Consider the following 15,452-nt stretch of genomic DNA (forward strand, 5'->3'; position numbering starts at 1 on the left):
ATTCCACAGATACAGATTTGAACCTGTAATCTGCAAAATGATTGCAACCTTGTTTAGCCACAAAAACTGATACTTCAAAATATGTGTTAAATATAATGGAACATGTAATAAGTATATTGTGGTCTTTCCAGACTGATAACTCCATGTTGAAGGAACAGCTCCAGGAGCTGCAGGCACATATGGATCAGGCAATGAAGACCATGATTCGTCCAGAGGAAGTGGCCGCTCGTGTCTCTGAGCTCAGAAACAGACTGGATTCTGGTGTTCGGGAAATCAGGTTAGACTTTCAGTCTGTTATAATTATCCAATGTGCGCTTTTTGAACTTCGCTAATATTAAAATTTTAAATACACCCTCCCCCTCCCCGGCCGGCGGCATGGCTCCTGGCGCTGGACACAGTCTGCAACCACCGTCAGACCACAGGTCAACCGCGCAGTCGGAAACTCGGCCCATTGGGAGCAGTGCATCGGGGAGGGCCTTCCGATGACTCGCCAACGCCATTTCAACGTCGTGCGGCGCACATTGCGATGATGCCATTTTGGAGGGGCGGAGACTTGCAAACCGGTGTCAAACCGGCGATACCCCCGATTTGGCCATCGGAAGGGATTCTCCGCCCCATCGCCGATTACGATACCACCGCCGGGCAGCAGAGAATTCCGCCCACTGTGTTTAAATGATCAGTTATGATGAAAACTGAGGAACAATTATGTTTACTTCTAGGCCCTGTAACCAAGGAGACACTTTGGGACGGAATCTTGCTGGATTACAGAAGCACTTGAATGAAATTTTAGGTCGTTCACAACAGGAAAAAGAGGAAGCATTGCAACATCGAAGGAAGTTGGAACTGGAAATGATGGCATTACAGGACAAACTGAAAAATACTCGGGAGAGTTACAAGACTATTTGTAAAAAGGCGGCAGAGACATTGGTAATTGTAGGCTTATAAAAATTACTTTAAATACAATGGGCGGGATCCTCCGGCTTTCTCAGTGGCGGGAGGCGGTGTGCCATTCTCTGGTGGCAGAATTTGCTGCTCCTGCCACTGTCAATGGGAATTCCCATTGCAGCCACCCCACCCTGCCAGGAAATCCATGGGAGGGGGTGCGCTGCCAGCAGAACCAGAGAATCAATGGGCTGCAACATAAGCAGCTGGAGAATTCCGGCCAATAATTTTTTTGTTAGTGACTTAAACATAAAAAGAATTGTGAAATATAATAAATCCTTAACTAAGATTATTAAAAGAGAGCTTCAGAGTCTTTGCAGCATTTTAATTGTCCTTCCCTGGAGTTTTGGCCATTTGAGGGTGGGAAAACAGGACCTGGTTTGAGAAGTCAGTTTTCAGTCATCCAGGCACAGTGCCCAGTCTATCAAAGTTGATTTTTTTAGATGATTTGCTGAATACTTGTGGAGCTGGTTTCAAGAAGGACAGGAGCATTTGTTTGATGGTCCTCCCACTAAATCTGGAGGATGCGGTGGAAGCATTGCTGATGGAACTTTTCCAGCACACTTTTGTATCACTGAAGCACAGTCCAGGTCTCACTGCAGTACAGGATTGTGGTGACAACATTGCTCTGTCTAGGACTTTTGTTGACTTGCAGCGGTCTTTGTTGCCAAACGCTTGCTATCATAGTTTGTAAAAGACTGTGTTGGTGCGGCTGATCTTCAGCAGTTTGTTGGATTTCTTTATCAGTGGTGGCCTTTTTAGAGAGCTGGCTGCCAAGATATGGGAAGTGCTCAATAGAGTTTCCTTCAACATATTTGGGAGGTGGAATATTTGGCTGACCAATGAGGTAGGGTTCAATGAGGTTTGATTTGGCAACATTCAAAAACAGGCTGAATTTCTTGCAGACAGAATTGAAGAGGTCAAAAGTAGCTTACAAATTTGATGCAGTGTGGGCAACAAAACTGCAGTTTTGCAAGCCACTCTCGATCTTTGAAACACTGCAGTCATCCGCAAACTAATTCTTGTGTAATTCTGGTTATCAGTTTCGTTTTTGGCGGGAGGTGACCGGGGTTAATAGTTTCCCATTTAAATTGTATTTAATATTGACACCATAGGAGAGATGACCTTTGATGAGGTCAATAGCCATTGTAAATAGTTTGGAGGCTCTCAGGAAGTCTTGTTTGATCCCGATTCGGATTTTGAAGGCACCTGTTTCAGATTTCACATTTAAGACAGTTATAGTCATATCATCATGAAGCAATTGCAGGATTCTGATGACATTTCTTGGACATGCAAATCTTTGGAGCTCAATCCAACGTCTTGCAATTTACTGAGTAAAATGCTTTGGTCAAGTCAGTGAATGGAATGAGGAGTTCCTGGTGGTTTTTCTTTGTTTTGTCTGGCAACAACATGTCAGAGGTTCAATTGCAAGGTCTAAAGCGACATTGTGTCTCTGAGTGGATTTCCTCAGACGCAGGAAGTAGGCAATTTAGGAAAATGCATGATTGAGTTTTCCCTACTATGGACAAGACTGGAAAAGACCTTGATATTTTTACACAGCATTTTTCCACAGCTCATCTTGAAGGTCGAATACAGTACAATGTGATAATTGTACCTAACTTCCGAAAGACAGTGTCACGGTGCCGGCATTGGAGAAAGGTTTTTAATGCATAGTATAAATACCAGGAAACCAAAAACATTTCAAACAAAAGTTCGGCACAACATCGTGGGCCGAAGGGCCTGTTCTGTGCTGTATTTTTCTGTGTTCTAAAGATACAAGAATGCAATGGGAAAATGACTGAAATTTGACCACACAATTCCAGAGACCTCAACTTGAAAGCCAATTCTTTAAAATTGAGCAGAAAGGAGCTTTCAGTTTGGTTTGCTGAATGAAAAATGCTGAATAAGACGAGAAGCATTTCACTGTCCATTTTCGTCCACATTCGTTCTCAAAAGAGGATGTAATATGACTTTGAAGTGCTCACTCTTTTCTTTTAAGTTATTTACTCACATTTACCTAAGCTTCACTCTGTTCTGGTTTTTGTGATTGCACTTTCTCGAAATTAATTGTAATCTTTGTGGCAGATAAAATCCGAGAAAGGAGTCAATGAAGCTAAAGCGCAGGAATTGAAGAACGAAATATTGCGGCTCCAGGAGCAACTGACAAACATGCAAGAGTTGCAGGCGCTCACTGATGAACAGCTGCAGGAGGCTGATGCAGATAGAGATAAACTTTTAACAGAAATTGAAGATAAAGAAAACAAGGTAATTCAAGTTTTATTTAAATAATGATCATAAAAAATTGGTAGAAATCTATTCCTTAGACTGCATCCCATTTAATTAGCTTAGCCTTAACATGTTTCAACCCAAAGATCACTTAGTAGTTTGCTCGAGATAATAGTGTGTTTTTCTGTTATCCTCACTCAATGATTTGCCACTGTAATGTGTAACGGTGTTCATTTCTTTTTACATAACTTGCTCTACTTGTCCTACTTTGGAAATTAACATCACAATAATTGGAACACCAATAGAGCATTTAACATAGAGAAACAATTCCAGATGCTTTACAAAGGCATAATTGGACAAAAATGGGTATCCTGCCAAAGAAGGAGATAGTTGGAGGAATACCTAAATGCAGAACACAACTGGAAGAGAATTCTGTGGTTAACTGTGTTAAAGGCTGCAGTGTGGTCGAGGAGGAAGAATTCACCAAGATCACAGTCAACAGTATGTTGTTTGTGAGTTTGATTAGAGTTGTTTCAGTGGTACAGCATGATTGAAAGCCTAATTGGAGAGATTCAAACATGGACTTGAATCAAAGATTGGCAAATTTGAAAAGCAAGAATATTGTCATGGACTTTTGAAAAGAGATTGGGCAGTAGTTTGCAAGGTCAGAGGTTTGAAATAGTTGTTTTGTGTGGGGGGTGGAGAGCGGCATGTGCGTGGCGGTGATGACATCATCTTTGAAGAGAGTGAACTATTCAATTAACATAGCAGACAGGAAGGATTCAAAATGTTTTAGTAGGCATAAGGTCAAGGGAGCAGGAGCATTCGACCTAATGAACACAGTGAGATCAAAGAGCACATCAGACAAGATAGGAAATAAACTAGGTCAGGGTTTAGAGCTAATGCAGACCGAGTTCTTTCCAGGACAAATGTAGAAGGAAATACAGTTGGAAGGGTGTAGAGGAAATAGATGTGAAAAGGAATGCAAGAAGTTGGTCCTAAAGATTGTCAATCCGATCAAGACCATGGGTGTAAAGTGCCACATGAGGTGGCAGATTACATGGGGAGGCCATGAATATTATTAGAGAACCTACATTGAAGAAGCTTAGGCTAGTGAAATCAGAGGAAAGGAAGCAAGGTAAATTGAGGAAGAAATTAAAATCGCAAAGGATTAGGTGTTCAGTGCTGAAGCTAAAGGAGGAAAGATGAGATGTTAGCTTGGAGAGAAACTGAGTGGAGTATACAGAATGACAATTTGAATGGAAAGGTAAGAAGAATGGAAAGGCACTGAAGAGAAGATGCTAGAGAATGATGGTGAGGGCCATACCAGCATTTATTTCTGTGGCAGTGGTGGGGAAAACTGTAAATAGGTAGAGATATTCCAGTAAAGCCCAAACTGTTGCTACCCACACACAGTTTGCTGATTTACTGGTCTTTGCTCCTGGCGAACACTCAACTTCCTGGGTGCAAAGACCAGGAAGAAATTACCAGGTGGCTAATTCTTTAACATTACCTGTTTTTCTGGGACTTTGCGAGAAATGGTGGTCTGACATGGGCCCCCAGATGGTGCAGGCTGACAAATCATGTTCCTAGAGAGCTCCAAAAGCAAATGCAAAATGCTGCGGATGCTGGAAATATTAAATAAAAACAGAAAATGTCTGGAAAACTCAGGCCAGGCAGCCTCTGTGTGGAGAAAAAACAATTTAATTAAAAATGATTAGTGAGGAGGTAGGTGCATTTTGACAAACTTCTCTCCACATGTTAGGAACATTTTGCTTTAATTCCAACTGTTGCACCTATTTGTGGCAGTCATCACACATACCCATCCAGTTTCTTTCAAAGTGGAAGCAGGACATCTGCTGGCGGTGATGGTCTGAGTTGCACATTTGGTGGCTCCTGCTCAAGGTGGTTTTTTTTTGTCCTTCCCCACCCGAATTGTGTGGTGTTTGGGGGCAAAAAGGTGCACGAGTGCCCAGGGAATGTAATACTCCTCTGGTGCAGCTGGTGAATGGCTCATCGGACAAGGAGTGCCACGAGAAGGAGAGAGCAGTTGGAGCAGGAAAGTTTTCGTGGTGCGACACAGGTGAGGATGGCAGAAAGCAAGAAGGCAACGCTGCCCTCCCAATGGTCAACTGAGCAGTGGAATGATAGATTCCAGCAGCAGAGAAACAAAGCCTTAGAGGATTTGGCCAAACTGGTGGAGCCACTTGGGGCGGCGATCGAATGGGAGGAGGAGAGGCAGGAGGCTGAGAGCCTAGCGATCCAGCAGCTGGAGGCAGAGATGGGGATGGTGATGAGCAGCTAGAAAAGGCTGAGCGAGAAGCTGGAGACCTTGAGAACCGCTTCGGATGCAGAATCTTAGGTTCGTGGGGGTGCCCGAAGGCATCGAAGGTGCGTAGGCCACCAAGTTTGTGGCGAGCATGTTGAAGAAGCTGATGGGGGAGGGTGCCTTCGACCAGCCCCTCGAGGTGGATCAGGCACACAGGGCACTGAAGAGGCCGCAGGTGGGCGAGCTGCCAAGAGCAATGGTGGTGAGACTGCAATAGTTCCTGGATAAAAAGAAGATTTTGAGGTGGGCGAGGCAGACCAAGCAATGCACCTGGGAGGGGAGTGAGTTGCGGATTTACTAAGACCTGGGTGCGGAGCTGGGCAAGCGGAGGGCCAGATATAATCAGATAAAGGCCGCCCTCTACAAGAAGGGGGTGAGGTTCAGGGTGTTGTACCCTGCCCACTTGAGGGTGATGCATCAAAAGCAGGAATTTTATTTTAATTCGCTGGAGGAGGCGATGGACTTTGAGAGACCATGGACTGGGAGGAGTGTGAGGACATTGAACTTTGGAGAGGAGTTCTGTGCAAATTATGGGCATATTGGATGGGTGGATTGGGGCAGGTTACGATGGAGGAGCAGTGATGGCGAGCGGGCCTTTTGTTTTTTGGTGATTTTGGGGGGGTGGATTGTGAGGGTGAGGGGAAGTCAGAGGCCTTGGGCAGGGGCCACCATGCTAGCTGGGTGGGCTAGTTAACAGGTGTGAAGTGGGCAGGGTTACCAGGAGAAAGGTTGGGGGAGGGCGGAATGGGTTGGTTCTTTGTTTGGGTGTGTGGAGGGGAAGTGAAGGGTTATTGGCATGGGTTTGGTTGGTGTGCTGCAGTTGGGAAGGAAGAGATGGTGACGGACATCTGGGGGAGGTCCTGGAGGGGTGCATGTCGCGGGCTGGGGGCTGGCTTAAAAAGGGCTATGGCTGATCAGGGGGGGTGCGCGAGGAGCCCCCCCCAACTAAGCTGGCCACATGGAACGTGCAACAGTTGAATGGGCCGGTCAAGCGGTCGCATGTTTTTGAAGAGTTTGAAAGCAGATGTTGTGTTCTTGCAGGAGATGCACCTGAAGTTGGGGGATCAGAGAAGGCTGAGGAAGGGATGGTTAGGGCAAGTGTTCCACTCTGGGTTGGACATGAAGACGAGGGGGGTGAAGGTTTTGGTTAATAAGAAAGTGGCCTTCGAGTTGGGGGGGTAGGTATGTGTTGATCAGTGGGAAATTGGAGGGGATGCCGGTTGTCCTGGTGAATGTTTATGCCCCGAATTGGGACGACGTGGTCTTTGAGGCAGGTATTAGAGACACGGGGGCGAGTTCTACAGGAGGTCTGTAGCTGGTGGTATATGTGTTCCCGGCCAAAGAGGACAATACAGGTGTTGGGTTTGATGGAGGTGAGTTGGAAGGCAGGTTAGGTGTGGTTGGCCTTCAGGAGATTTGAGTGATGATGTGAAGAGTAGGGCCCGGAATGGTGACTCACCCGACCTCCCCTGAGGAACACTGCATTCCAGTCCTCCTCATCAGGGTGGCAGCACTGCCCGTCTCTGCCACCGCCTCCCAGGCCCTATTGACAACAGCTGGCTTCCCCACCCTGGGGAAGAGGGTGTCCCTTCTCCCTTCCTCTATGTCCAGCATCCTGTCTAGCTCACTTCCCAGAAAGCGGAGGGCAGATCTTCTTGGCTGGAGTGAGAATGTGTGGTGAATGGATCACTTGTAAGAAGCTCCAGTTTGTCAGGCTCTCCAGCACTTAATTCCGGCCCCAGTGAATCAGGCATCAGCGGGAATGGGAATTGCTCTCATTCATGTGGGCAGAGTTACTGGCTGATTTGCATGTCCTGAATCACTTAACAAATAGCACCCCCAACGGGAACGCAAATCGCACGCTATTCAGTCCCGGCAGAAACAGTTAGTCTCCCAAACGGAAAATACCAACCCAAAATCCCATTTTATTTTTCTGCTTGTTTACTAAGAAGACTTTAATGCATTTTTAGTTCTCTCTTTAGTATGTGTATGTATTTGGAGGGGACGTTGGACACAAGTTGAGGGGATCAGAGCCATCATTAGCAATTAGCTGCATGAAGAGAGAGACATTGGGGAAATTTTGATTTAACTTCGTTTGAATACTAATTGCAGAGTAAAATAGAGGATCGAAGAGTACATTTAAAGCTGCGTGGTCTCGAGAAAGATGTGAAAGACTTGAAGACAACAATTACTGCTTCTGAGAAAATGGCTGCAAATGAACTCCTCACTGCTAAAGACCACATGAAATTTCTTCAGGGAACTGTTCAAAAACTTAATTATGAAAGAACGGAGGTAATCTATTTTGTTGAAGGCAGAATATTCTGTGCATCCAGAATGCATGTTTTCAAGTTTATCAAATTCCATGTAACAGAATATGCCAAAAATGTAAGTTATTTTCTCCCTCTCACTTTACTTGTTGTGGACTTCCATTTATTCTTTAGGAAATGGAATTAGCAGAAAAATTTCGGGTTGAGGCGACTCGGGCGGCTCGAGACCTTGCCAAGGCAGAAGCTGAAATTGATATGCTACAAAACTTGTTAAAGGAAAAAGAAAGCCAGGTGAGGGCAAAATACTGCAGACACATCAGAAGTCTTGGTATTGTCATTGGACTAGTAATCCAGAGACCCAGGATAATGCTCATGGGGACACATGGCAGATGGTGAAATTTGAATTCGATAAAAATCTGGAATTAAAAGTTTAATGATGACCATGAAACCGTTGCAGAGTATCGTAAAAACACCCATCTGGTTCATTAATGTCCTTCAGGGAAGGCTGCCATCCTTACACATTTCTGGCCTACATGTGACTCCAGATCCCCACAGCACTGTGGTTGACTCTTAGAATACCCTCTGAAATGGCCTAGCAAATGACTCGAGTCAGGGAAATTAGGGATGAGCAATAAATACTGGCCCAGCCAGCAACACCCACACCCCATTAAAGAGTAAAAAAATTGTACATGTTTTGTTTGCAGTCCACAAGATGGAGGTCTTTGGAATTTTGGGGTCGATGTAGAGATAATGGGTGAAATTTTCCATTTGGGAGACGGCGCAAATGAGGAAGCAATTCCCAATCCTTCGCTATGCAAATTTATGCATTGCGAGGAATTCCCACCATCGGGCCGCCATTGAGCTGTCGGTCTGATAGTGAGATCCTGCGACTGAAAACTGCCCCTCCCCCACATCGCAATTCAGACCCCCCCCCCCCCCCGCTGTGTAAGTCAGCCTCCCCCCCCCCCCCCCCTAATTTCTGGTCCCTCCCGTCCACAGAGACCCCCTAAATAAAGAGATCCCACTCAGACCCACCAAAAAAGAGGCCCCTGTCAGGAAGCCCATCAGAAAAGAGGCCCCTGTCTGGAATCCCACCAGTATGGAGAGACCCCTGTCAGGAAAGCACCCAAGAAGTGACGCCACTCTCTGACTGTTGTCTAGCTTCCTGACAGGGGTGTCTCTTTTGGGGGCCGTGGCCTCCTGAAGGAGTCTCTCTTCTGAGGAACCTTCCTGACAGGGGTCTCTTTTCCTGTCAGGAAAGCACCCAAGAAGTGACGCCACTCTCTGACTGTTGTCTAGCTTCCTGACAGGGGTGTCTCTTTTGGGGGCCGTGGCCTCCTGAAGGAGTCTCTCTTCTGAGGAACCTTCCTGACAGGGGTCTCTTTCCTGGGGACTCTTTTGATTTAGGGGGCCTCTTTATTAGGGGGTCTCTGGATGGTGGATGGTCTCTTTAGGGGATTTCTGGAGGGCCCCTTTATTTAGGGGTCTCCGGGATGGCCCCATCATTTATGGGGTCTCGGGGTGGGTGGGGGGGGTCTCTAGGGGATTTCTGGGGGTCCCTTTATTTCTGGGGTCTTTGGGGGGTCTCTTTATTTATGGGGTCTCGGGGGGGGGGGGGTGTATGGTAGGGGGCTACTGGTAGGGGTGGTGGGCAGGTGTGCATTTTGGTGGCGGGGGGGGGAAGAGGATGGCCCTCAGATAGACTTTGGGGGCAACTCCTTTAAAGAGTTATCACTTTTGCCCACTGCGAGGTTCACCACGTCAGGACCACGCTCGTCAATTGCAGTAATAATTCTCGCCCACTTGGTTCCGGGCCCAGAGGACCTGAGAATGGGGGCCCAGACAATATGGTGCCCAGTCCTCTAAGTGGATTTAAATGGGTCTTAATGACCGCCAGCGGGGCCGAAACATTGGAAACAGGTTGGCGCCAATCCCGTTTTGTTCAATAACGTGGGATTCTCTGCCTCACTGGGAACTGTGCTACCAGTGGCAGAGAATTTCGCCCAATGTTTCCACTTGCAAGGGAATCCAAAACTATGGATCATAAATATATTATAGTGACAAATAAATCCAACAAAGAACTGGGGAGAAACTTTTACCCAGTGAGGATTAGAAGGTGGAACTTGCCATCATACGGGCTGGTTGAAGCGAGTAGCATAGATGCAATAAAGGGAAGAGAAATTAATAACGTGATTTTTTTTCTTTTGTGGGGGGGGTGGTTTCTTAAATTTAGAATACCCAATTATTATTTTTTTTTCCAATTAAGGGCAATTTAGCGTTGCCAATCCACCTAACCTGCACATCTTTGGGTTGTGGAGGTGAAACCCACACAGACACGGAAAAATAAAAGATGATGTTGTCAACATTGGCATAGACCAGCTGGACTGAATTGCCTATCTTAATGCTATAATTTCAATGTCATATTTGTTGAAGATTTCTTTTCTTCAAATCTGTTTGTGGGATTTGGGCATCTCTGGCCAGGCCAGAATTTAGTGCCCATCTTTAATTGCCCTTGAGAAGGTGGTGCTGAGCTGCCTTCTTGAAATGCACTCGCAGTGCTGTTGGAGAGGAAGTTTCCGGATTTTGACCCCATGACAGTAAAGGAATGTAAGTCCAATTAGAATAGTGTGTGACTCGAAGGGGAATTTGCAGATGATGATAATTGCATCCGCTTGTGCCCTTGTCCTTCTAGGTGTTAGAAGTCTGGGTTTGGAAGGTTCTCTTGATAGAGAGAGTTGCTGCAGTGTGTCTTGTAGACTGTTGGGGAATACAGTAACCTCAAACGGGGTGCGTTCTTATACATACGGTCATACTATCCATTATTGTAACCAACATTTATATTTTGTGTGCCCTTGCAGAGTCTATTAAATTCAGGTTATAGTTGTACTCTGTATTCTTGACCATTGGAAACTGCACTCAGTCTGCATAATGTCATAAACAGCCAACTTAATCTAATCTTTCCAAACTGGATTTCAATATATGCACTAGAGATGAACAAAACACTTGCATGTTTTCTGTTCCTGTAACCATAAAGGATTGACTTTTTTGTTTAAATAAAGGAGAGATTTTATGAAATTTGTTGTATTGTTATAAAGCAATATTTTAACTCTTCTGTTTAGAAAAACTACTTCTACAGCTGCATAATCAATGTCCTTTATTTCCAAATCTGTGTTCTTCGTGTGCTTATTGCATTGATTAGTAATTGGATATTTGTATGCCATGATTATAATACAATACTCTAACTCAGTAAAGGAATGCAAGTCCAGTTAGAATAGTGTGTGACTCGAAGAGGAACTTGTAGATGCTAATTGCATCTAACTCATAACTAATTAGTGTTTCATGGATTTTGTCTGCCTTTTTAGATTCTGAGTGGAATTCAAACATATGATTGTGGAGCAAATACCATAAATGGCCAACAACTAGAAATTGATAGATTAAACCGAGCTCTAAATCAACAACGGGCAGAACTGAAACACCTACAAGATCATCTGGATCAAACCAGAGAAGGTTTGTTTTGATCTTTAATTTTTGCATCTAGCTATATCTGTCTCTATCTCGATTGATTTGGTGAACGTGTCTAGTAGGGTAAAACTTTGCATGCGCAGTTACAAATATTACGAAGGGCACAAAGCCAAGAATTTCTCAGTTGTCACTTAAGTTTTTCTTTTACTCAGGAAATACCTTAGGGACTGCATTGCTGACCAGTGGTAACTTAGAACCTGTTAAAGAAATATAGAATCATACTTCAACTGCTCTAAGGTCATCGACAATCCTTTTCCTGTGAGACTTCCTGTAATTATTTTTACAGTTCAGGGGCGACATTCTCCGACCCCCCGCCGGGTCGGAGAATCGCCGGGGGCTGGCGTGAATCCCGCCCCCGCCGGTTGCCGAAGTCTCCAGCACCGGATATTCGGCGGGGGCGGGAATCGCGCTGCGCCGGTTGGCGGCCTGGATGGGCCGAAGTCCCGCCGATAAATTGCCTGTCCCGCCGGCGTAAATTAAATCACCTACCTTACCGGCGGGACAAGGCGGCGTGGGCGGGCTCCGGGGTCCTTGGGGGGTGGGGGGCGCGGGGCGATCTGACCCCGGGGGGGGGGGGGGGGGTGCCCCCACGGTGGCCTGGCCCGCGATCGGGGCCCACCGATCCGCGGGCGGGCCTGTGCCGTGGGGGCACTCTTTCCCCTCCGCCACAGTCTCCACCATGGCGGAGGTGGAAGAAACTCCCTCCACTGCGCATGCGTGGGAAACTGTCTGCGGCCGCTGACGCTCCCGCACATGCGCCGCCCGGAGATGTCATTTCCACGCCAGCTGGCGGGGCACCAAAGGCCTTTTCCGCCAGCTGGCGGGGTGGAAATTCCTCCGGCGTCGGCCTAGCCCCTCAATGTTGGGGCTCGGCCCCCAAAGATGCGGAGCATTCCGCACCTTTGGGGCGGCGCGATGCCCGTCTGATTGGTGCCGTTTTGGCGCCAGTCGGCGGACATCGCGCCGTCTCCGGAGAATTTTGCCCCAGGTTTCAAGTGAGTTAAGTTGCTAACTGCCATTTCTAGCCATCATGCGTCAGTTTTGTACAACTTTATCAATTTAATTTTAGAGAGGTTGATTTCCTAGTTGTCAACTGGTGGATCAGCATCGATTGTAGGAGCTACCCACTTTACATTTCCACAACTAAGTGGGCTAACCACAACGTCAGAATTATCCCTGGGCAGCAAATTGAAAATGTATGCCAAAGTCTGATTCTATCATTAAGATGCATTTAAGATTGCTGTGTATTTATTTAATGTACTTCAATTAAAATTTATGCAAAAGACGCAGCAATGTCCAGTGAAACTATAACGCAACTCATCTAGTCCAAAGTCTTCAGATATACAGTGTTCACGGAATCACAAAATGACTGTTGCCTAGTTACACAGCAAAAAGATGGGTAATTTACTGTATCCATTGATGTTGCAAGTTCCTGCTGTCTCAGTGGTCTGATAACATCTTCTTGAACCACTAAACACTACCCCTATAAGTCAGGCATGGCTTAAGGACATAGAAATAGTATGATCTATAATGGATCGTTGTGGAGTTTGTAGAGAAATGAACCTTATTACATGTTGATAAACTGGAAAGAATTGTGCTTTCTTCTGTCAAAATATATTGCAATTCCATAATTTATTCAATGTTATTTTTAATATTGTTATTGATGAATCATTTGACTGCACTACAATGTGTCAAATTATTATCTGTTGGGAATTCAATACAGTTCATTTTTAAATACAAAAATCACCAGTATCCAAAATCACAGAACTCCTGCAGCCAAAAGGTTTTTAATTCACTGGGTCAAAATCCTGGAACTCCATCCCTAGCAGCACTGTGGACTGCAGCAATTAGAAAAGGCTGCTTACCACCACTTTCTAATGGGCAATAAATGCTGGCTTTGCTGCATTTATTCCAAGAACAATTTTTTAAAAATTCAGCTAGTATAGTAGCATAGATGTTATATAGAAACATACATAGAAAATGGAAACAGGAGGAGGCCATTCGACCCCTCAAGCCCCCTCTGCCATTCATTATGATCATGTCTGATCATCAATTTCAATACCATGAATCCCTCCTTCCCCCAATAAATATCGCCCCAAGAGCTATATCTAACTCCTTCTGGAAATTACACACAGTTTTGCCCTCAACTACTTTCTATGGTAGTGAATTCCAGAGATCCATCACTCTCTGGGTGAAGAAATCTTTCCTTGCCTCAGTACTAAAACGTTTATCCCTTATTTTCAAACTAGTTCTGGGCTCCCCCATCATCGGGAACATTCTTTCTGAATCTATCCTATCTAATCCTATTAGAATTTTATGAGTTTCTATAAGAACCCCTCTCGCTCTTCTAAATTCCAATGAATGTAATCCTAACCGACTTAGCCTCCCATATGATAGTTCCAACATACCAGGAATCAGCCTGGTAAACCTTTGCTGCGCTTCCTACAAAGCATGAACATCCTTCCTCAGATAAGGACACCAAAACTGCACACAATACTCCAGGTGTGGCCTCACCAATGCCTACAATTGCAGTAAAACATCCCTATTCTTATACTCCAATCCTCTCTCTATGAAGGCCAACATACCATTTGCCTTCTTTACTGCCTGATGTACCTGTGTGCTTAGTTTCAGTGACTGATGCACGAGGGCACCAAGGTCTCACTGAGTATCCACCTCCCCCAATTTACACCCATTCAAATAATAATCTGCCTTCCTATACTTGCTACCGAAGTGGATAACTTCACATTTATCCATATTATACTGTATCTGCCATGCAAATGCCCACTCACTCAGCGTGTCCAAATCCCGCTGAAGCAATTTTGCATCCTCCCCACAGCTCACCCTCCCACCCAACTTTGTATCATCTGCAAATTTGGAGATAATATATTTAGTTCCCTCATCCAAATCATTAATAGATAATGTGAAGAGTTGGGATCCTAGAACAGATCCCTGCGGTACCCCACTATACACGACCCATTTATTGCAACATTTTGCTTCCTACCTGCTAACCAGCTTTCTATCCATCTCAAGACACTACTCGCAATCACATGCGTTTTAACTTTACATAGTAATCTGCTATGTGATACCTTGTCAAAAGCCTTCTGAAGGTCTAAATAAACCACATCCACCAGTTCTCCCTGATCCACTCTACTAGTTACATCGTCAAAGAATTTTAGTAGATTTGTTAAGCATTATTTCCCTTTCGTAAATCCGTGCTGACTTTGTCTACTTAAACCACTACTTTCCAAATGCTTGATAATGGACTCGAGCAACTTCCCTACTGCCAACGTTGGGCTCACTGGTCTACAATTCCTTGTTTTCTCCCTACCTCCCTTTTTGAATGGCGGGGTTATATTAGCTACCCTTCAATCTTTAGGAACCATTCCAGAGTTCAGAGAATTTTGGAAAAAGACCATCAATGGATCTGCTATTTCTAGGGCCACTTCCTTCGGTAATCTGAGATGAAGATTATCAGGCTCTGGAGATTTATCCACCTCAATCCTATTAATTTCCCTAAAACCGTTTCTTTAATAATACTAATGTCCTTCAGCTCCTCACTGAAACTTGTGTTTCTCAGAACTTCTGGTACATTATCCATGTCATCCTTTATGAAGACAGAAGGAAAGTACGAATTTAGTTCCTCAGCTATTTCTTTGTTCCCCGTTATGAATTTCCCTGTTTCTGACTGTAACGGGACTACATTAGTTTTTAGCAATCTTTTTCTCTTTACATAGTCAGTTTTTATGGTCCCCACTTGCTTACTTTCATTTTGCATTTTCCTGTTAATCAATCCCTTGGTCCCTTTTGCTGAATTTTAACTGGTTCCCGATCTTCAGGTCTATTGCTTTTTCTTGCTAATTTGTGTGCCTCTTTGAATCTAATACTAGCTCTAATTTCCCTTGTAAGCCATGGTTTGGCCACAGTTCCCTTTCCACTCTTGCTCCAAATAGAAATAAACAACTTTTGGAGTTCACCTATTTTTTTCGTGAATGCCTGCCATTGCCTGTCCACTGTTCTTCCTTTCAGTAATGTTTCCCAGTCCATCATCACCCATAATCACAGATGTGGAGAGGTTGCTCTCCAACCTATCAGGATCCGCCTTCGGGCGATCAACGAGGCGAAGGCTACAACATCTGCCTCCGCACCCGTTTCCAACCCTGGCTTGT

The 15,452-nt window shown here is 45.1% G+C and overlaps 1 protein-coding gene across 3 annotated transcripts in view; it reads left to right on the forward strand.

The window, feature by feature from the left end:
• Window positions 1-15,452, forward strand: part of cntrl (centriolin) — a 202,457-nt gene that overhangs the window by 92,603 nt on the left and 94,402 nt on the right. For all 3 annotated transcript variants that reach the window (XM_072488558.1, XM_072488560.1, XM_072488559.1), the window contains 6 exons: window positions 132-277; window positions 720-927; window positions 3,028-3,207; window positions 7,610-7,789; window positions 7,939-8,055; window positions 11,127-11,271. In XM_072488558.1, coding sequence (XP_072344659.1) covers window positions 132-277; window positions 720-927; window positions 3,028-3,207; window positions 7,610-7,789; window positions 7,939-8,055; window positions 11,127-11,271 — 976 coding nt within the window. The remainder of the gene's footprint in view (window positions 1-131; window positions 278-719; window positions 928-3,027; window positions 3,208-7,609; window positions 7,790-7,938; window positions 8,056-11,126; window positions 11,272-15,452) is intronic.

This window comes from Scyliorhinus torazame, chromosome 22, assembly GCF_047496885.1.
Source record: "Scyliorhinus torazame isolate Kashiwa2021f chromosome 22, sScyTor2.1, whole genome shotgun sequence".
NCBI lineage: Eukaryota > Metazoa > Chordata > Chondrichthyes > Carcharhiniformes > Scyliorhinidae > Scyliorhinus > Scyliorhinus torazame.